Below are 20,718 nucleotides of genomic sequence, written 5' to 3'. Positions count from 1 at the left end.
CATGCCTGTTAAAACGGCTATAATCACTAATACTAAACATAACAAATGTTGGAGAGGGTGTGGAGAAAAGGGAACCCTCATTCACTTCTGGTGGGAATGCAAACTGGTGCAGCCACTACAGAAAACAGTATGGAGATTCCTCATAAAACTAAAAATAGAACTACCATATGACCCAACAATCCCACTACTGGGTATCTACCCAGACAACTTGAAATCAACAATCCACAGTGAGCTATGTGCCCCTATGTTCATTGAAGCACTATTCACAATAGCTAAGACATGGAAGCAATCCAAGTGCATATCAACTGATGATTGGATAAAGAAGATGTGGCATATATATACAATGGAATCCTACTCAGCCATAAAAAATACAAAATCATCCCATTTGCAACAACATGGATGGACCTGGAGGGTATTATGCTAAGCAAAATAAGCCAGACTGAGAAAGTCAAACACCATATGATTTCATACATATGTGGAATATAAATAGACAAATGGACAAAGAAGTGGTTACCAGGGGAAGAGGGGCTGGGAGTGGGCACAGGAGGTGAAGAGGAGCACCACAGCGACAGAAAAGAAATAATGTTCAACTGAAATTTCACAATGATGTAAACTATTATGAACTCAATAAGAAAAAAAAGGAAACAGAATTTCCGATCAACCTTGGGACTTCTCAAATAATTTTGTTCTCTCTTTCTATAAAGAGAAAGACATTAAACTAATTAGATTTATTTGGTATGTTAAATTACATGGGAAAATTTATCAAATCATGATAAACCTTCTTAGGTTATGTTGTGTAGGTAAGTGTTATTAATATAAGTGGTTTTTTAAAAAATTATATAATATTCCAAACATTCTGATCCATTTTGGTTGTCAGTTATAATTCTTGTTATTATCTCAAAGAGATGTATGCAACAGAAGTAGCCAAACGTCTTTGTCAATTGCCATTTTTTAGTATTTTGTTATTTGCAGACAGTTGTTTTACTCTGATGTTTTTGAAAATATGTTTCATCTTCAGAGAGATTCATGGACAGGACTCTGACACTTGCTCTAAAATCCAGGTATCTAACAAACTTTCATGTTGGAAACAGAGCTGGGTAAGAAATTACAGAATTCTAATGGAGAACTAATGGCCTCATGAAACTGCTAACAAAAGACCAAAAATTGATTACATGGGACTAAATAAATTGATGAGGATGATTATAATTTTTATTACTTTTATGTGAAATATTGCTGATTTTTTAATGTTTTCTTTTTCCAGATTTAAGGAAATGTTTTTCTTTTTCTCTTAAGGAACTGTGACTTACGGTAATTTATAAGCAGAATTGAAGCATTTATCTTTTTCTCCCTATCTGATCCTTCCAGAATTTGAAAACTCTTGATGAGTTACTATTCTTATATTCATGGCAATATAGTTACATGCGTAAGTTCAATAAGAATCTGTTCTTCTTACAGCAGGACATAATTTAAAACACTGCTTATATTACCAAGGCTTTGACTGAAATGTCATATTTGAAAAAAAATGCATAAAAAAGATATGACCAAATGGCTTTGAGGAACAAGAATTGACTTTATGGAACAAATAAAGCCACAAGGAAATATTGGCCTGGTACCTTGCTTAAAGGGTTCCCAGCGACCTAACTAGGTGAGTAAAGAAGGTAACTTTCCTGGCAGGTGCAAGAATCACAGGATATTTGGGGGACCTTTAGAAGAGAGGAATTCACTCAAATCTGTAGGTATTACAGGTGGTTTCTGATGACAAGTCCTTGACTTGGCTTTCCTCATCTTGAGAGGCCTTTAAAGTTCAATCTGAGATTCCTTATAAAAAGTTCTGTCAAAGTAGTTTTAAAAGAGCCTATGAGCAATTGCTATCCTTGCTGTACTTATGTAAATAATTGGGCCAACTTTCTTAAAACTAGGCGTACTTTGCAAACCAATGAGTCTTAATTTGGCTGTCTTTAGTAAAAATGAGAGTGATTTTAGACAGAAAAATTATGTTTCAACAGAAATTATAATACACATTTGTGCATGTTAGATTCCAGCTCTGTTAATTGTCTTTGAAGTTTTTGTTTTCTATCTGTAAACTGAATTGGATACTGAAATCTTCTAGTTTCCTCAAATAGCTGGTACAGATCTCGAAATTAGTGTTTTCGATTTTTTGTGTCCTTTTCATTTAGAATCACTGAGAACTAAAACCACCCTTTCTCCTGAAGCCCTGAAAACTGAAGCTGGACAACTTGACATAAACCTAAGAGAGAGCACCATGATAGCCCATGTTTGGACAATCTTCATGCCAGTTGCTGTGTAAACCACTCAAAAGGTTTACCTGAATGACTTATGACATCATCAGAGACATTTCAAACTGCAGGGGATGCTTCATCCCTGACATCTAGAGATCTTCTTGACTGACTGTCCCCTGGGCTCAGAAATTGGCTTGTAATTTGCTTCAACCATTAACCTTGTTTTTCTTTTTGTTCCTTTAGAAATGCTTCCTATTAAGTTTCTGAATACTTGCTTACACAATACAGGCCTAACTTTGGGAGACACTGTCTGTGTTCTAGAGATGATCCAAAAGACCTGGAGGAAACTTGAACTAAGGAACTAGGTACTGTCAGATGTTCCTCTGCACCATCTTTGTCATGGAGATTGGGTCCAGTGAAAACCCTGGAAGCACAAGATCGAACCATACAAGAAATGCCACAGGGAACATGAACCACGCTGTAGAGAAACACCACAACTGGGATCACCCAAACTTTGGGTGGCTTCATACTCTAGACACTGCCCTCTTCAAATATTCAAGTGAACCTCTGACAGGCCACCAGTTGCTGTTCAGAAGACAATCTCCTAAACATAAGTAATAAATGACTCCCAGGTTCTTAACTTATTTGTTGGACTATTAGACAGCAGGCTATTTGCCTACATCAGATTCCACCTGAGGTTCTAGACACTAGCCTTGATTGGTTTACAGGCCCCTTTTCCTGGATTCCCAAAGGATTAAGGTCCATTACAGAGAAGATACTAAAATTTTGTCCGTGTATTTTGCTAATCTGTGTGGTCATCTATGTAATTATAAAATGTGGACTTAAATGTTGCTCTAAAGCCATTGATCAGAGCACTGAAATATTAGTCATGCAAAGCATATCTCACTCTCCCCACCTGGTGTCCAAAATATCTTAAAATAAAGGTAGAAAATTTTCAGACCTCTAACCCTGATCTTTTCCCTTTTGCAGCAGGAAGTAGCTAGAGGGGTCTTCACACCCATTCCCCAAGATTTAGGAATGATCATAAGATGGGGGGGTTTGAAACTGAGAACAAAAAAGTTGAAAAATCTTCCCAGGGCTAAAAGAAGAGAAAAAAAAGCTTTGAGGAAAGCTTTGTTAACTGGAGCTGTGCATACGCAGCATAATCAACTGTTGTTCAAAACTAACCAGGTCTTTCTGCCCCTCCTTAGTCTAGGAATGAGTTGTCTTTCCCAGGAATTCAAGGTCCAGATGTCAAGATTCAGCCTCACAAGGCCTAACACAGGTTGAAGATGTAAACTAACCAGACAAGTTCAGACATTCAAGGAAAAAGAAATTCAGTCTTAAGGCCAAATGCAGGCTGGTGGAAAGGGACCAACCAGCGAAGCCACATGCTCCCGCTCCCCTACATAAAACCACAGCACATGCTCCCCATCCCTACCTAAAACCCCAGGTAAAAACCCCTACCTTTTTCCCTTCAAGGAGGTGGATCTGAGTTTTAATTCCCATCTCCTTGTCTAGCTGCCTTTCAATATTGGACCTCTATCCTTGCCATAAGTCTGTGTTCAAGGTATTGACCCCCCTGATGGATAAACGAACCTGTGTTTAGGTTCAGTAACAGTGTGGTCCCCTTTCTCCCCTATGGAGTGGCCCAAGGAAATTCTAAAAACAATTTATTATCCATATCACTAATTGGAACAGAACACACAGCCCACTGCTTAGAACATTTCTGATCAGCTTCACAGAGTGAGAGGAAAATTTGCATCCTGTTTTCTTGTGACTTGAGGAATTGCTAATTGACCAGAGACCCCTTCGTCTTGTAGAACAAAGAAAGGGAGCTCCAGGCTGGTACTTGGTGAGTTTCCAGACAGGGTGAAGCTATCTGACAACCCTGGTAGCTGGGGAGGGTGGGAGACCAAGCACAGGGCTCCCTAAGTGCAGTGGCTGACGACACACAGCTGTCATTCAGTCTAAGCCAAAGGATTCCTCAGAAGAAGCTGGGAGTGATGGTGTCCTGATACTGAGGAATTAAAACAAAACAAAACAAAAACATCCCACAAAAGTATTGAACATAAAGACACTTTATAAGGTATTTGAAAGGTTTATCATTTTCCCCCGTGGACATCTGCAAATACTTGTTGGACGAGCTGCATCCCCATGACAGGTAGAATCTCCATGAAGACTTAGAAACACGTCATGAGATGGGGGCTCAAAACAGCCTGTGGAAGACTCCAGTAGAGAGTTCTCAGGATCCGGTCCAGGGCTCAGCAGGGGATCTTTGTTTCTCAGTCTCTCACATTCAGACCCCAAACTCCACCCCACTGCCCCCTTTCAAAAATAGGAGATGACCGTGAAAGACGGCTCACTAGTTGGAGGCTAAAGACAGCAAGTCCCAACCCCGACAGGAGGGACATGGGAGAGTAAACAAACACCCACAAGACACACAGTGTTGCTCTTCCTTTGGTTTCCTTTTTCCACTGTCAAGAGCATTTCTTCATTCTAAAAAGTTATGCTGGGAGGCGGTTGATCAGTTAACACCACGAGTTTTCAGCTAAACTTCTTCAGCTTTAAAGTTCTGAAAATGTTCATCTTATTAAACAAACACCACATGGGCCATGTACAGCAGACTGGTTATGCACGAAAACACCTGAAACCAAGATAAATGATGATTAATGGGCATGCGGGGAGAGAGGACAAGACATGGGCTGTCCACACTAGGCCAGCTGCTCCCATGGTGCTCTGGGATGACAGACCTGAAGCACGTTATCCTGCTCGTGGTGCCCTGGTTCTCCATTTGTGAAATGGGGATGACCACAGCGCCCACACGCCAGGGCCGCTGTGAGGGTTCAATATGATGGTTCACAGAGAGCTCGGATGGTGCCGGGCACTCAGCGGTCATGTCATCACACACCCGCTGTCTGCAAAGCCCACCCAGGCCTGGACCCCTGGTCAGCCCAGGCCTGGACAGAGCAGGGCAGCCTTCTGCTCAGACCCTCTGTCAGCAGGTAGTAGCAGCTGTGAACATGGGGAAGCTGACGGGGCACTCACCACAGCAGAGATGTTTTCAAGGTAATGTTCGTACGTGAAGCCGTCTTGCATATAGATGGTGGCCAGAATTTCCAGGATTGAGGCGATAGAGTAAAGCAGGACTGCAACAGTGTGGTAGGCTGACTCCTGCGGGGTCAGAAAGGCCGTCAGAGAGATGGAGAGCCCAGATATGAGGATGTGGGGCAGCTGCAGTCCAGCAGGGCCCATCCACCCCACGTGTACCCACCAGGCATGGCTCAGGTCCTTGGTCACCTTTTGCTACTTTCTTTGACTCCCTCCCACCCCATCCACCATCACCACCCCTCCACCCCCTCCTCAAAGAGGTCGTTGGTCCAGCTGAGTTTCATCTCCCTGGTTTGGGGGAAGGGTAAGGACTTCAGTGGAGAAGGGACCCTGCTCTCCCTTGAGCAGGGATCAAGTGAGGAGGGCAGCTTGGAACTGAATAGGCAGAAGTTGGTTCTGAACCTGAGAAGTGTCATACATGGTCACAGTCCTGGTTCCAGTGTGGCCTCAGGGACCAGTGCAGGGGAGAGATGGGGAGGCAGTGGGCTCCAGGTATGTTTACAAACAAAAAAGCACTAGACTGGGGTTTGAGCAGCTGTAATTGGGAGGTGACTTCTCAAGTGAAATTAGGAGACTTTTTGAGTGACAGGCCCAGCCAAATGGCCCCATCCCTTCCAGGGGACATAAGGGACAGGGGTCCATGTGTAAGTTTCAACCTCTTTATGTGCCTCAAGGCAGAATTTATGCAGAACACAGAGACCACAGGCCATCTCTCTCCCCCATCAGCTCCCTCTCTGGTGACCCAGCTTTAGAAGCTGTGACATGGAGCTGGGCAGTGTGCATGGCCTCACACTGGGCAGCCCAGGCCAGCCCCCAGGACCCTGCTCCCAGGAGATGGAAACCAGCACTCCTGGATGATTGGAGGTGCCAATAGGCCCCTGGCAGGTGCAGGTGCAATGGGAGGGGGGTTGGGCAGCTGGTTACCCAAGAAAAAGGCAGTCATACAGGAGGAAGCAGAGGAGACGGTGACAGTCAACCTCTGCTGTCCCCTTCTCCTGACCTCCTGGCTGCAGGGAGCCCTGGGCTGCTGTGCACAGCTCGGAGCTGAAGGCCCAGCCAGCTCAGCCTTGGAACATGGGTGGCAGATGGCTAGGGAACAGCCTCACCCAGCACTGGAAAAGCCAGCCCCTCAGAGGAGATGGTCCTACCCACCCCCCTCAAACATTCAGGGCTGGGACTCACCAGGGAGACCCAGGAAGTCTCACCGCCATGGGCACCAGTTAGGTACAGGAAGAGCAGAACACCAGTGCCTATGAAGCAGAACACAGACACGAACGTCACCCAGCCCTGGAGCAGGGGGTTAGGCAGCTGGGATGAGGTGATCAGCATCCACACAAGGCCCCCAAAGACCTGAGGAGGAAAGGAGGGCAGGGTGAGCATCGGGCCAGGAGAGCCCACGCCCAGGAAGGGCCAGACCCAGAGGTCACGCTGGGGCACGAGGGGCAGGAAAACAGGAAGGAGGCAGAGAACAGCGGGGGGCATTTCCTCACCAAGAATGACTCTTTCAGCCCCAAGGCTCTAGCCTGATCTCCAATCTCAGTCTTTCCCAATCCTCTGCTTGCTTGCCTTCATTCACTATTTAAATATAATTTATGTTTTTATTTAAGAAGCACTTATATCACGTTTATGTGCCAGGTACTGTCCTGAGCACTTTACAAATATTAACTCAGTTAGTCATTACACAGCCCTATAAGCAAGGTACTGACCCATTTGTCAGATGGGGAAACTGAGGCACATGGAAGTTAAGTAATTCATCATCCAAGAAAGGACTTACACCATCCAGCATTATCATTAGAAGGGCTAATTCCAGGATTATATCCTTCCTAGTATTTTTGAAACAAAAATATCCTTTCTTTTATGAAATGGTAGTGACCAGATGATTCTTTTGGTCTTTATTGTCAAATAAATTAGCCACATTGTGTCATTAGCATTTTTAAAAATAATGGACTCCTTAAATCCCCAAGTCTCACAAGTGCTCTGAGTGCTGGCATTGGGGCTGGAGAGAAAGCCCAGCTCAGCCAGGCTCCTCGGGTGGCTGAGGATGGCATGAGAGCAACACTTCCTCGTCGGCACCCAGAAGACACCCAGTTATGTTCACAGGGTCAAAAGCCCCAATCAAAGAGGAGCATAAGGACAGACCTAGAGGTCACAACACCCCTCAGTGCCACAGTCCAGCTCCCCTGTGGACAAGCTCACCCCAAGCTGGGACTCTCTATATGTCTCCTCCCTTCTCCTTGTCCCTCTTTATCCCAATGACATCAGCTCAGCCTCATTTACCATCCCCATCCGGAAAACAGCTGTGCTGAGTCTGGGCTGGGACACTGGGGAGATGGCTCTACAGTCAGGGTTCTGAGGTAATGTGACCCTTGCACCATCGTCTTGAGCACCTGGGGGCTGAGGACGGGCTGCTTCCCAGTCCTACATCCCCTGTGGTGTGAACTCAAGCAGCACCTTGACCTCACCTTCTTATCCCCCAGCCCACCTGCTGGGTAAGAGACACCACTGTCCTCACAGGGGTTCTCCAAGCCTCTTAGCTGAGAAGCATCAGGAGAGAATCACATTTGGTAGAAAAATCAGTGTAATGAAGAATCTGGAGTTAGCAAAACCAAGCTGGGCTTAATGAATCAGATCTGGGCATCTCTGCCCAGAAGACTTCCTCTACTGATGAACCTGAGATGGCCTGGAGGAAGGCATGTGACAGAGGCAGTGGGACACACGTTACAATTTATAGCTAATTGGAACAAAATCAGTTAAACACAAATCCTCAGACTGCCACAGATGAGACGTGTGGGTCGATCTCATCCACAGTTGCCTTTAAGATCAAACAGGTTACTTGGCCTTTTCCATCACGGGCACTGACACAGGGACATGAGTGTGCTGATGGCTGAGATGGACTTGGATTTAGGAGGCACGAGAGTGTGTCACGGAGGAGCGGGAGGATGGGGCATGCCCATCCCATGGGCAGAGGCAAGGGCCTGGGACACGCTTCTCCTAGGCGTTCTTTGCCCAGACAAGCAGTGACCATCCAAAGAGGACCAATCCAAGTTAGGTCCCCGTTCACGTGCTCTCAGGGAGCCCTGCTTCTGCCCCTTTGCAGCCTTCAGCACAAGACAGGTGCATCTGCTTAGTCACAAAGTGGTGCTGTCCCTGACCAGGTGAGGGAGGGGGTGAGGTCCCCCTTGTTCACGGCTGACTCTTGGGTGTGGGACACAGGGAAGACACGTCGAGCCGTGTGTCAGTGTCCGAGTTAGTTCCCTGGCCTTCAGGGCCTCCTGGGAGATGGGTGTGCCTAAACAAGAGGCTGATGGACCAAATCCCAGAGGAGCAGCTGGCCCTGCACGCGGAGGGGAGAGCCCTCCATGATGGAATCCCACGTGGGACCCAGTGGGCCTGAGGTGCTTGTATGTGGCCAGTGGACATGGGACTGAGGGACACTAAATGCCACGTGGGGGAAACGGTTCGCTTTGTCATTCTCTTCAGTTTTTCTGACTAAGGCAAGGAGAAGGGCTCAGGGGACAGCCAGGGGTCTGGAGCTCCCCTAGAGCATGAGCTCCAAGGACCGGCAGGCAGAGGTGACCTGGAGAAGGGCATGGCTTTTATTCTTAAGGGAGTGATATAGTTATTCTGGAAAAATTAACTGTAAAACACATGGGAGGTAAATTAAGGCACGGGCGCACCCGGAAGTGGCACAATCTGAGAAGGCGGCTCTCAGACCCTGGTCTCAGGCTTAGTGCCCTGGACCCCGTTCAGCTCGATTCCTCCCCGTGTGGCTCGGTCAGGAATCAAAGGCAGGAAGAGTGAGGGGAAGTCAGAGCGCAGTCCCCACACTGAGTGCTCGTCACAGAGTCCTGAGTGAGCGCCAGCGAGACGGGGCCACAGCTCTGGACTGAGCTCCCGGCCCCCAGTGCAGAGGGAAGCTTCGAGGTTACCCCGACTCTCCACCTGCTTTGGGTGTGCGCTTCCACCAGTGTGAGGAAGACCGTGTTCCAGCTCCCTAGGAATGCTCTCTCTCACACACTCACACACTCACACACCCTTATCCAGATTCCTAGGGTCTCTGGTAAGAATTCCGTCCACAGGAGCAAAGCCCACCCTATGCTCCATCCCAGCCCTGCCCCCTGGGACCTCAGGACCCTGTCCTGCCTCTGGGTGCACCACCTTGCAAAGGTCCTTTAAGAATCACGCTGACTTTTTCTTTGTGTGGTTTCTCTGTAGCACTGAGTTTCATGGTAAGATGGCGGGGAGAAGTTCTCTCTCTTTTAGACAGCTTTAATGAGAGAGAACTCACACACTACACAGCTCACCCACGTAAAGTGACAACTCATGGTTTAGGATGATCACAGACATGTGCAGCCATCACCTCCAGAGCCAATTTAGGACATGCTCATCACCTCAAAGCAACCCTGTGCCCTTTAGCTACGGCTCCCTCCACCCCTCCAGGCCCTAAACGACCACTGATTTGCTTCCCATCTCTATGGATTCCCCTATTCTGAACCTTCACATGAGCTGAATCATATATAAAAGGTGGACTTTTGTGACTGGCTTCTTTCATTTGGCACAACGTCTTTCAAGGTGAGAAATTCTCTCTCAAGGGCACCTTTATGAAATATCTCTACCATCAGAGCACAGCCCACCGGCCATCCTAACACACCATGTAGGGACACTGAGTGAATGTGGATCATCTGTCTGGAGCCTCCAACTGGAAAGAGCTGAGGAGCCTCTGGTGCCCAGGGACATTCTCATGGGAAACAAGCCAGCAGGCCCCGTCTGTCCCAGAAACATATTCTAAGTGACATATCATGTGAAGGAAATGTCCTCACACAGAGGAAATGATTAAACCCTGGGGGTTTTGCTCCCAGGAGATGGGCAGTGGGCCTGCCTTGTACACCTCACAGCCCTGCCCAGCAAGTGCCCAGGGAGAAATGTAGGGCGACCTGCACAAGGGACCACCTGGGAGGGGGCTGAGGTGGGTGCAGAACACCCCTGAGAGAGGACGGGTGGAGCAAGGAAAAGAGACGAGGCTGAGAACAGAGGGTCTATTCCAGCTGGACGTCTGTGAGCAGCGTCCTGGACACAGACACGGCTGCTGTGAGAGCTCCAGTGCAGATGTGTGCTGGAAGGGGTCACAGCTGGAACAGCTGTGCAGGTGTGAAGGCCCCACTCCTCCCAGGCACATGCCAGCTCCCACAGCACCTCCACCACACAGCGTCTGCACGGGTGGGGACGCATGTGAGCCCTGGAGAGGGGCTCTCGCCGCATGTGCTGGAGGAGCTGGAGCACGTGACTCGGCCTCTTGGGCCTCGGCTTCCTGGTCTGTAATGGCATTTTGCAGCTGTCTCCCCACACTGCCGGCTGGTGCAAACTGGCTGAAACTATGGGGGTGAGTGTGAAGCTGCTAGCAACGTGCCCAGCACCACCCAACAACTGGGGTAGGACACTGCTCACCCAGGAGCCCACAGCCCGGGGCAGACAGATGCAGAGGCAGCCCGGTACAATGCAGGATGACGTCCCGCCCCAAGTGGGCCAAGCAGCCTGGATTGGGGCAGGGCCCCATCGAGCTTTGAAGGGAGAGTTGGACGGCAGTAGCTGTTCTGGCCACAGGGTCACCAAGTAGCTCTTCATGGGGAGGGAAGAGTACACGCTGAGTCCAGAGGATTCTGGAGAACCAGTGAGGGCTTCCGAAGGCCAGGGAGCCACGCGCGAGGTAGGGGACAAGGAGCTTGAGGGAGGGTGAGCCTGAGACAGAACTGATCGCTCGGCCAGTGTGGATGCCTCCAGGCCCCGCTCAGTGCAAAGCTGGGATTCGGCGGGAATCACGGACACAGCCAGCGCCTGCCGCCCTCCCCCTACTCAGTGTGCAGAGAGCATCAGGGAGAGCAGGCGCTGCGCCCACACCCAGGGAGACCAGGCCTCCTGGGCAGGGAGCAGCCCACCCCATCCTGGCCTCAGGACCCTGCTGGACAAATACTTCTCAAGAGCAAAGGTGTAGGTGAGGGTTCAAGCATTTCCCTTCGTAAAGAAAACTCTAAGCAGCTCCCAGCTTCCAGGCGGTAAATGCTCAGAGGCGATCACCTTGAAACATCAGGCACATAAGTGGAGGCACGGCCTCAGTTTCCCTTCATCTCTGTCTACAGTACAGGCTGGACTTCCCCCACCCCCGCCGGCCCCTGGGTCACCGTCCTCCACACCAGAGAGGGTGCAGCTGGCTGGTGTGCTCTCAGACGAAGGTCTCTAAGTCGGGGGGCCGACAGTCACCTGGTGGAGCTCTCTCTCTGGGCCCAGGTCCCCAAGCTGGAAAATGGGGGCGGGGCCTGGGCTAAGGCTCTGTGGTCCTCAGCCCTCAGTCTACACTGGAATCACTGACACACCTGGAAGAACACCGATGCCCAGGTCTGGGCCCAGGGTCTGACTAGACTGCAGAGAAGCAGAGTTACAGGACAGGGAACAGACTCCCGGGCTATTTGTCAAAGGCCTGGGGATGTGTCTCCACAACACGAGCCTGTGGACAATGCTCTGGTGACCCCGTCAGACAGAAGAAGAAGCGCCTGCTGTCTGCACGCCCTGCCCAGCTCCCCGACGCCGGCCCAGACGCTCTGCAGTTCCCGCATGGACATGGGCAAACTCAGGGTCTAGGTGGGAGACTGACCACAAGCAGGGGCCTGCAGGACAGGAAACGGGTTCCCCCAGGGTGGGCTTCTGGCTGGAGGTTTGGGGTAAGCCGGGTCTAAAGGACAGAGGACTTAGCCCCACCATGCCACCTGCACCAAAGGAGCACCACATATGGAGACCAGTGAGGACTGTGGGGCTGGTTCTGGAAAGTCCTAAGATGTAAAAGCTGGTGGTTCCTTCCCGCCAGAGCCCTCAGTCCAGCGGTCCCTGGCTTATCACTAAGCAGCTGCAGGGTGGGATGGAGGCTGGGGAGGTGGGGACAGTTTTGTGCCAGAGGCTGCCTCCTCCCTGAACCACCACCCTCACAAATGGTGATGCACTGACACCGATGATAAATCAGTTTTAAATGTTTGTTCCTGGGCCCACTGGTAACTGGTCCCTTCGCCTTCGGGCAGATGCAGCAATTTGCTTCGCTCTCAGAATTCACACAGCTTTCCCCCGACCCGCCCTGGCACCAGGCTGGCAGGGCAGTGCAGACAGAGGCTCAGGAAGTCCCCACCCCCAAGGCAGAAAGCAGGACAGGACTGCCACGGCCCCCTATTCCCTTTGGTCACCCCATCAGGCTGACTAGGGGCAGCTCCGAGCACAGGAGCCACTGGAAAGCCCTACAGAGGGTGCTGTCTGTGCAGTACTTGGGGACCCCAGGGACAAGTCATGCGTGCCCTCCACAGCCCCACCCACCCCCTAATCTCACTCTCCCCCTGCCTCGCGCTCCCTGCCCGGGAAGGGCATGGAAGGTCAAAGGTGGTGGGGATCGGCCTCATGGCCCCTCCTGTAGGTGCCCCCTTTAAGTGCGGATCGGCCAGTTGATCGGAGCAGGTGTTTGACTTATTAGTAAATTAATGATAATTGCACCTAATGGCTACTGAGCAGGAGCTGCGGGCACCAGGTGGTTTGAAGAGCTTTGCATACGTTACACTCACTCGGTCCTCACAGCAATCCTTGAGGTAGATGCTATTATAGCCCATTTCATTGATGCAGAAACTGAGGCGCAGTGGCCCGCTCACACCCCCACAGCTGCTGAGGGCCAGCTCTGACAGGCTGGTTGTGGAGCCAGGTCAGGATGTCCATGTGTGTGGCAGTCCCCCAAGGCCATGCACAGGTGGTTCATCATGAAACCTCCCGTGTCTAGGACCAGCTTTGGAAATGGCCATGAGAACAGTAACACGGAGGGAGAGGAGACTGCCTGTTAACCTTTGTCCTGCTCCCAGGCGCCCTGGGTGTAGAGGAGCAGAGAACCCAAAGGAGGAGGCCATGGGAGGCAGCCTCCCCTCCTCCACCCTCCACTGGCTAACAGGCTCCGTCCCTTCAGAGGAAAGAATACCAAGGTGTGTGTTTAAGACCAAAAACAAGCAAAAGATCCGAACCCTGAAGTACGTCGCTCCCTCTTCGGCAGACACAGGCCTGGGGTCCTCATCCCTGGGTCCATCAACACGACCTTTGTCACCCCACCCCCACCCCCACTACCAGGGTCGGGATGTGGCCTTCGTCTCCTGTCCTTCCTCTTTTCCTGGTGTGTCCCCTGCAAAGCCTGTGCCCTGGGCCCTCCTAGGGCCTCCTTCAAAGGTGGATCCAGGAGTTGCAGGGGCATCACCCTCCTCCTCCTCTTCCTGCCCCCTCCCCTCCAGCCCAACTGCCTTCTAACAGAAGGGGGTCTCTGGGGTGCACTTTCAGGTCAGCTGAGAGGGGCTGGGTGGCCCTGGGCCTTCCTCTTCCACTGCCTGTGCAGATCAAGGTGTGATGGCTGGTGACAGGCTTTTCTTCTGGATCCTGCATATTCTTCTCAGGCCCCAGGGCCTTGGTGCACTACAGGGATTCACCACAGGGGTGGTTCTGCCCCAGTGTGGGCAGAACAGTAGCTGTCAGTGAGCTGGGAGTGCTAGAGAACCTGGAGCAGAGAATCAAGGCCAGTCCATCCCCCTAGGAAGTCATTATGCTGCTGGGGCCCAGCAGGAGCCAACCAGGAACCAAACCTTCCACCAGAATGCAGAAAGCAAGTCAGGGCCCAGGACACAGAGAACGCAGGGAGTTGCTCCTGCTCCTGGGACAGTCTGCAACCTGTGAGGAGTTAGCCATGCTTCCCCATGGCATCAGTGCTCCAGGGACGAGGGGGCCCACCCACTGTCCTCATCCATCAGCACCCGAGGAGGACACCTGCTGGACCATCTCATAGGGCCTGCCCTTGGTGGCCTTTGGTCCAAAACACCATTTCCAGGGACTGAGACTTGAGAGGCCAGGAGGGAGCACAGTCAGGCTTGTGTCACAGGTGGAGCCAGGGCTCAGCTCTGAATCCAACAGGAGTCAGCCCCCAGCCCCCATCTAGTCTAGACTGGCTGCCCCCTCCGACCTCAAGGCAGGCCCCAGGGGGCCCAGACCCCCACCCCAGCCCTTCCCTCAGAGGATGTGCCTGAGCCCAGAGCAAAGCCATCCATTCCTAAGGCTGCAGACCTGGCCTCGGCCAGCAGCCCAATGCCCTCTCCCACTCTCTGTGGGCCTGTGGGTGCAACAATCAGCCTTTGTCACTGCCTGACCCGAGCCTGAGCCATGCCATCTGGGGTCCTCCTGCTCTCTCCTGAAAGCTCTGGGACAGAGAGAGTACCCCACCTGCGTCAGGTCAGGTTGAGGAGTGACTTATGGAAAGCTTAGGAGCAATCTTTCTCAGTGGAGCTTGGTTGTGATGACACACGCATGAGCCCCACCATCACACTTAGCAGTTTCCAGAGAACAGCTCAGACTCACTGACTGCTGATCAAAGCAGGCCTCTGGTTCTAGAAAAACCAGAAAAGTGACTTCTCAACTCCCAGAACAAACCCCTGAGAGACCTCTGCCTATAATTTCCCCCTTTAGAGAGGAGGAATGAGAAAACCCGGGCAGTGTCCTCACCCCTTCTAAACAGCCACAGAGAGGGGCCCACAGCACAGGAAGATGACACAGGGCCAGGGGTCAGTGGGCACAGCCAGGGAAGGCCAGCCTCTCCCACTGTCCTGCACCGGCCAGCAGGGCTGCCCCTACTCCCTGGGGACTGTATGAGGGTCCCTGGCTGGGGCAGCACAGAGAGGGTGCCTGCCCTGAACCTGGGAGACTCTCAGGGGCCCCTGGCTCCCTGCCCCAGCCTGTCACTGAGAACTGTCCCCACTGTCCTCGCCCCCATAACAACGTCCAGGGGGTGGGCTGCCCTACCAATGACCACTCCAGACTTCCCTGGATCCATGCGGGCTGGGCAGTGACTATCAAATGCAGATTCCTGGGCCCACCCTGGACCTAGTGACTCAAAATCTCCAGGCTGTGTATGTGACAAGCAGGCCAAGGAGGGTGTGAGCTGCCCAGTGGCTCTGAGCTGTCCCTTCACTCCCCGAGGGGAGAGAAAGGAGCCAGGCCTTGTGCAGGGCTCCCAGGTGGGCGGGGTCCCCATTCATGATCCCTCCTGCTGTGGGCAGTTCATCCTGGGTGTCTGGGTGAATGCAGGAACCTGGAAGTGACCTGCTGTCACGCAAGAAGTCCCACCCTGGAGACCGGGGCACGTGGGCAGCTGCTGCCCCTCTCGGAGCCTCAGTTTCCTCCTACCTCTGGAAAGTCAGGTTTCTGCTGCTACATCTCTCATCCCAGGAGTCCTCATGGGGCCTTCTCCGTGGAACCGGAATGTGGACCACCCACCAGAAAGCTGCTCTGTCACCCTGCCCGCCACCCCACTGCCCGATCCTGGTCTGGGGGTCGTTTTGGCCGATAAGTGAGCATCTAGGGCAGGTCCCAGGTCACTGTCAAATAATAAAAAGTCCCCAGTCACCTTGGGTCACAGACATAGGCTCATGTTAGTAACTACTGTGTCCAGTTCACTGTAAGAATGGAAACTGCAAACCGACTCCAGGTGGCTCCCCCACCCCACCCCACCCCCAAAAGTGCACCCTACAAGCGCTGCCTCCCACCAGGTTACCCTACCCCTCTGAGTCCCCAAGCTCCTGAGGGGCAGGCAAGGAGGGGGTGCCCTGGAGAGGGGGTGGCACTCCAGCAGGCTCTATCCAAAGAAATGTTCTCTCCATTCCAGCCATTCTTTCAGGGGCTGTACTGCACACAGGCTGGGGGGAGGGAGCTGGGCTAATGACTTCACTGCCCCTTTCCAGGCATTTCCTTCCCAGATTCTGAAAGTGGGGGGTACCTCCTGGTATTTTGAGAGAAGTTTCCTCTTGGGGCCTGGCCAGAGCTGAGACAAACAGTGTCCCAGGTTCACATCCTGTGCTGTGCATGGGGGCCCAGTGTCAGGACGCCCCTGGCTTAGAAGGGAGGAGGAGGAGGAAGAAACAGAGACTGTGGTTCCAAAAGGAATGTCCCCCTTGGGTGGGGACAGGGGAATAGGCCAGAAGCAGAGCCCTGGGTGCAGCTGGTGGGGAGGGGAGACCCTGGACGTTCCACCTGGGCCTGTGTGGGTGCACTGGGACCCCACCGCCTGCAACAGCAGCGTGGCCTGTGGGCTCCAGAGGCTCAGAGAGCCAGGGTCACAGGCCTGGCTGGGCTGCCTTCCACCTCCCGTGAGGACCCTGAGCTTTCAGAGGGCAGGGGCTCTGGGCTGGGGTGCTGGGCAGGGCAAGGTTGCCAGGCCCCACCCTGAGCCATCGCCCTTCCTGCTCTGGTGGGCAGTGTCCCTGCCTTGGGAGGGGAGGGGAGCCCCATCTCTTGGCCCTGGAGGCCAAAGGAGAGACTCGGATGTGATCTGCTGATCTATCTGTAAACAGTGGGGCTGGGCGTAGAGGTGTCCAGGGTTTCTTCTAGATGCCATTTCCTTGACCCTGGCTGGCCTCAGGACTTGACGTCACTCTGGATACACGCAGGTGTGAGCTCCACTCAACCCTCACAGATGCAGTGATACGGGGCCACCAGGCGACCTCAGTCCCCTTAGCCCTTTTCCCTGAACCCTCCATGGGTGACAGAACCTGCTCCCCGTGCTGGTCACACCCTCCCGCCTCCAATCAGGCAAGAATAAGTTGTGGTCCTGTTTTTAAACAGTCAGGTTTTTTGGACAAACTCTTTTACAACCAACTATTCCGCATGGGGATGGGGGGCGAGGGTTGCTGGGAAAGGAGTCTCCGTGACTGCATCACTGGAGGCCCACAGAACACACACAGCAGCCCCTCCCAGGTAAGGGCTGGTGGCCCCTGGGGGGTTTAGGCTGAGGGCAGTCTGAAGTTCCTGACACAGTGAGCACTGTACTCTGAGCCCAGGGTAGCAAGCGCTTTCAGGCAGCCACCAGTGGAGCTGTGTGGCTCAGCCTGAGGAAGAACCCACCACAGGTAGGGAGGCCCTTAGGACTGCTCAAGGTCAGCCAAGGCAGGGGATCCCTTTCCCCAGCCCTCCCCCCTCCTCGAACTCCACACACAGGGCGGACAACTGGGCCGGAGCAAACCATGGCCTGTTTTATTATTTCCAGATCCAAGTTGTGGAAAATATGTTCTTTCCCCTGAAACTTGCAAAGGCCAGAGAATACTCCGGATTCGGCTCCTCCCTCACCAACCCAATCTCCAAACCTGGGTTGGTGATGCTCAGGCTTCTTTTGCTGATATTTGTAAACGAAATCCTAACCCTGGACAAAGCTGGGCACCTCTACAGGGACGTCGCTCTCCCATAAGAGCTTCCTCTGCACCCATGGGAAGTGGGTCAGAGCGCAGCTTCGGAACAAGCGCGCAACGGATGGACCCTAGCCTGCTCCCAACATCTGACCCATGTTGCGAATTTGGTTTTTCCACCTAAATCCTGGAGACTGTTTCCCCCATTGTAGTTGTTCTAGGAGGGGCCAAACGAGTGGGTTAGGGGAGACTTTCCTCACCCTGGCCCCGCCATCCCGATGTTCCTGGGACCAGCGCTACTTGTGCATCTGGTCCGGACGGGTGTGCGGAGCCCCAGCGACAGCGCGCGGCACAGCTCGTCCCGCCCCCTCCCCGGCTCCGGCGCGCCAGCCACTCACTCACAAGCTCGAAGATGAAAAGCAGTTCGGGGAAGGTGGTGAAGACAGCGAAGCCGCTGGGCAGAGTACTGCCGTCCATGGCGGCATGCTGGCTTATGTGTCGGGACAGGACGCGCGAGGCTCCGGCTCCGCGCTGACCACTCGCTTGCTCGGCGGAGCCGGGTGACCCGGTCGCCCCGCAGGCGGGTTGAGATAAGAGGCGTTCGGGGCTCAGGAGGGAGGAGCCCGGGCCGCCGCCCGCCCCGCCCCCAAGGGACCCTGCCGGAGTGCCTCGGGCTCCGCCCTGAACCACCCGGAGGGCGCACAGAGGGCTTGCCGAGCTGGGGCGGGGGCCTGACTGCTGTGTCCCACCTCCGAGCGCTATTTCCCGTGGGGAACAGGAAAAGCCACTTTAGCGACGAGTTTCGCACGCTTTGCCCTCTTCGCGGGGCATCACCATCCCTTAAGAATGAGAACCATCAATAACTAGGCTCCCAAAACTCTCCACTGCGGCACCGCTCGGGTCACGATTACTTTAACTGTTTTTGAGTTGTGTCTCCATCTTTCAGTGGGTGCGTTAATATGAGCGACCTCCGCGTCCAGGCTCGCCGTGGGACGAGCTCCTGGTCCTGCCCGCAGCTGCAGGCTGGGGGTCTGCAGGGGCGTCGTTGGGACCGGCTCTGGCCGCCACCCCTTCGCCCTGCGGCTTCGGAGCGCCAGGTACTCTGCACCCACAGTGCGCTCCACTTGATGCTGGAGCTTCAGTCTGTCCGTCTGGGGGGAGGAGGCTGCTCTCAGCCCTGCCAGCCCCGGAGGAGGGCGGTGGAGGCGGCGCTGGGGCCGATCTGCATTGAATCCAAGGGACAGGAAGGGCCTCCTAGAGCAGATCCGTGCCCTTCTCTCAGAGGGGGCGGCCCTGCGCCTCCGCGGTGGGAGGACTCCCCCTCCCCACGTCCTTCTACTACCCTGTGCTGCTGGTTTTTTGTTTCTGGAGCACAATTTCGTTCCTCTATTTTGACTGTATTTTTAAACAAGTATCACACTCCAGGAGTTCGCCTGTTTATTTTAATGTAGACATGAGTACTGGGTTTTCTCCTACTGTCCTAAAGCCGAAAATCTGCCCACAATCCCTGGCAGGCCGCCAGCTCAGACTCCCCAGCACTTCTGTGGCTGCACCCACAGCCCCAGCAGGCACCGCCCCCCCTCCCCAGTGGGACCCTCACCCTTTCCCTCTACACAGCTCTGTTTCCTTCCCAGTCCCCGTGGAGAGAAGTCAGTTCCTGGACACATTTTCAGAAAAACAAAAACACCCATTCCCATGAGCTGTCCATTCTGACACTCACAGAGAGGGACCAGGCACCTGAAATGAGAACATCCCACTGCGCCTCTGTGAGCCTCCTCGGGGCTGCTGGCCTTGGTGGCCTGAGACCCAGGGTGTCCATCTGCTTCATCTTAAGGAGACTCTGGTGGGGACAACCACAACTGGCGGAAGGTGAGATAACACTCAAGCAAATCCATCCAAAGCCGTTTGGCAATTTCTCTGTCAGTACTCACCAATGAAACACACAAAGGTGTTCCCAACTCTTAATAACCTCTTCGCCTGGCCTTGAAGTTGATTGTTTGGTTTTCAGTTGGGTTTTCTGCTGGCTGTTTCAAACCTTTGCTGCTAAATTCCACAGCCTTGGGCTCCTGACTCTGGGGAGAAGGCGCAGCTCCCTGGTGCAGCCCAGTGAGGCTGATGGGCTGCAGCCTCCTTTGATGAGGCCCAAGAGCCACAAAGGAAGGGCCCTTTCTCTGTGACCCTCATCTCACCTGCCATCTTTGCTTGATGGTCCTTCTCCTGACCACACTCTACCCTCTGCAGGGCAGCCCCCACCCCAACCCCATCCGCCTGTCTCCTTCCTGCCATATCACATCCTCAGTGCCCAACCAAGACCCCAGCCCATGCACGGTGCTCAGTAAATGCCCGTCTTCTGCCAGGATGGACCCGGCCTTGTTGGTGCTTGACCGCCTGAGGAGGAAGGACAATGACTCTGGACGTAGAGTATGGTCAGTAGAGACAGTCTGTCTGCCTGTCACAGAGCTGTCCCAGGGTGCTCTGGGCCACGAGCCGATGATGTAGGGGTCCATAAGAAGACAGGACCACACTTTGGTTTCCAGCAGGACATGAGAAAACACCCTCAGCCCATAATGACTCACTGCAGGGTCCTCGGTCCTCCTAGCAGCACAGTGGGTGTGAATGTGGGGACAGTCTGGGAGGATCTGGGACTTCTGTCAAAATAAGAACATGGCCTAGGGTGGGTTTCTACAAAGTAGGACCTAGAAAGTGACGATTGCTGTGCCAGCCTGAGAGTGGAAGAGGTCACCTCCAGCCAGTGTGTGTCGGGGGAGGGATTGGGGGGTGGGAGAAGGGACTGGGGGACAGGGACATGTCAGGGAAAGATTCATGGGGCAGGACTTGCCAGGAAATCATAGTAGGTGGGATTTACTTTTGGGGTCTGCAGAATGACCCCCATTTTACTGATGAGGTGATGGAGGCTCAGAAAGGTTAAGTAGCTGCCCAAGGCCACACAGCAGGTGAGTGGTGGAGCTCAGCCTTGAACCTGAGTGACGCTGTGCCTCCACAGCTGCAAGCCCCTGATCAAGACCGTACTTAATGGATGGATGGATGGAGGAGGAAGTCGTGGTGTATACAGACAATGGAATATTATTCAGCCATAGAAAACGAGGAAATCCTACCATTTGTGACAACATGGATGGACCCTG

At 53.0% G+C, this 20,718-nt stretch overlaps 1 protein-coding gene across 1 annotated transcript; it reads right to left on the bottom strand.

Moving 5' to 3' along the window:
* Nucleotides 1-4,322: 4,322 nt before the first annotated feature.
* LOC124239623 (uncharacterized) lies at nucleotides 4,323-19,771 on the bottom strand. Its single transcript, XM_046661811.1, has 6 exons — nucleotides 19,765-19,771; nucleotides 18,544-18,797; nucleotides 17,978-18,256; nucleotides 6,534-6,701; nucleotides 5,289-5,414; nucleotides 4,323-4,887 (listed from the first exon to the last, which is right to left on the bottom strand). The coding sequence occupies exons 1-6, from the start codon at nucleotides 19,769-19,771 to the stop codon at nucleotides 4,834-4,836; spliced, it is 888 nt and encodes a 295-aa protein (XP_046517767.1). The 3' UTR covers nucleotides 4,323-4,833.
* Nucleotides 19,772-20,718: the final 947 nt, after the last annotated feature.

The sequence above is a fragment of the Equus quagga genome, chromosome 5, assembly GCF_021613505.1.
Source record: "Equus quagga isolate Etosha38 chromosome 5, UCLA_HA_Equagga_1.0, whole genome shotgun sequence".
Lineage (NCBI taxonomy): Eukaryota > Metazoa > Chordata > Mammalia > Perissodactyla > Equidae > Equus > Equus quagga.
This window is presented reverse-complemented; position numbering and strand designations above follow the sequence as displayed.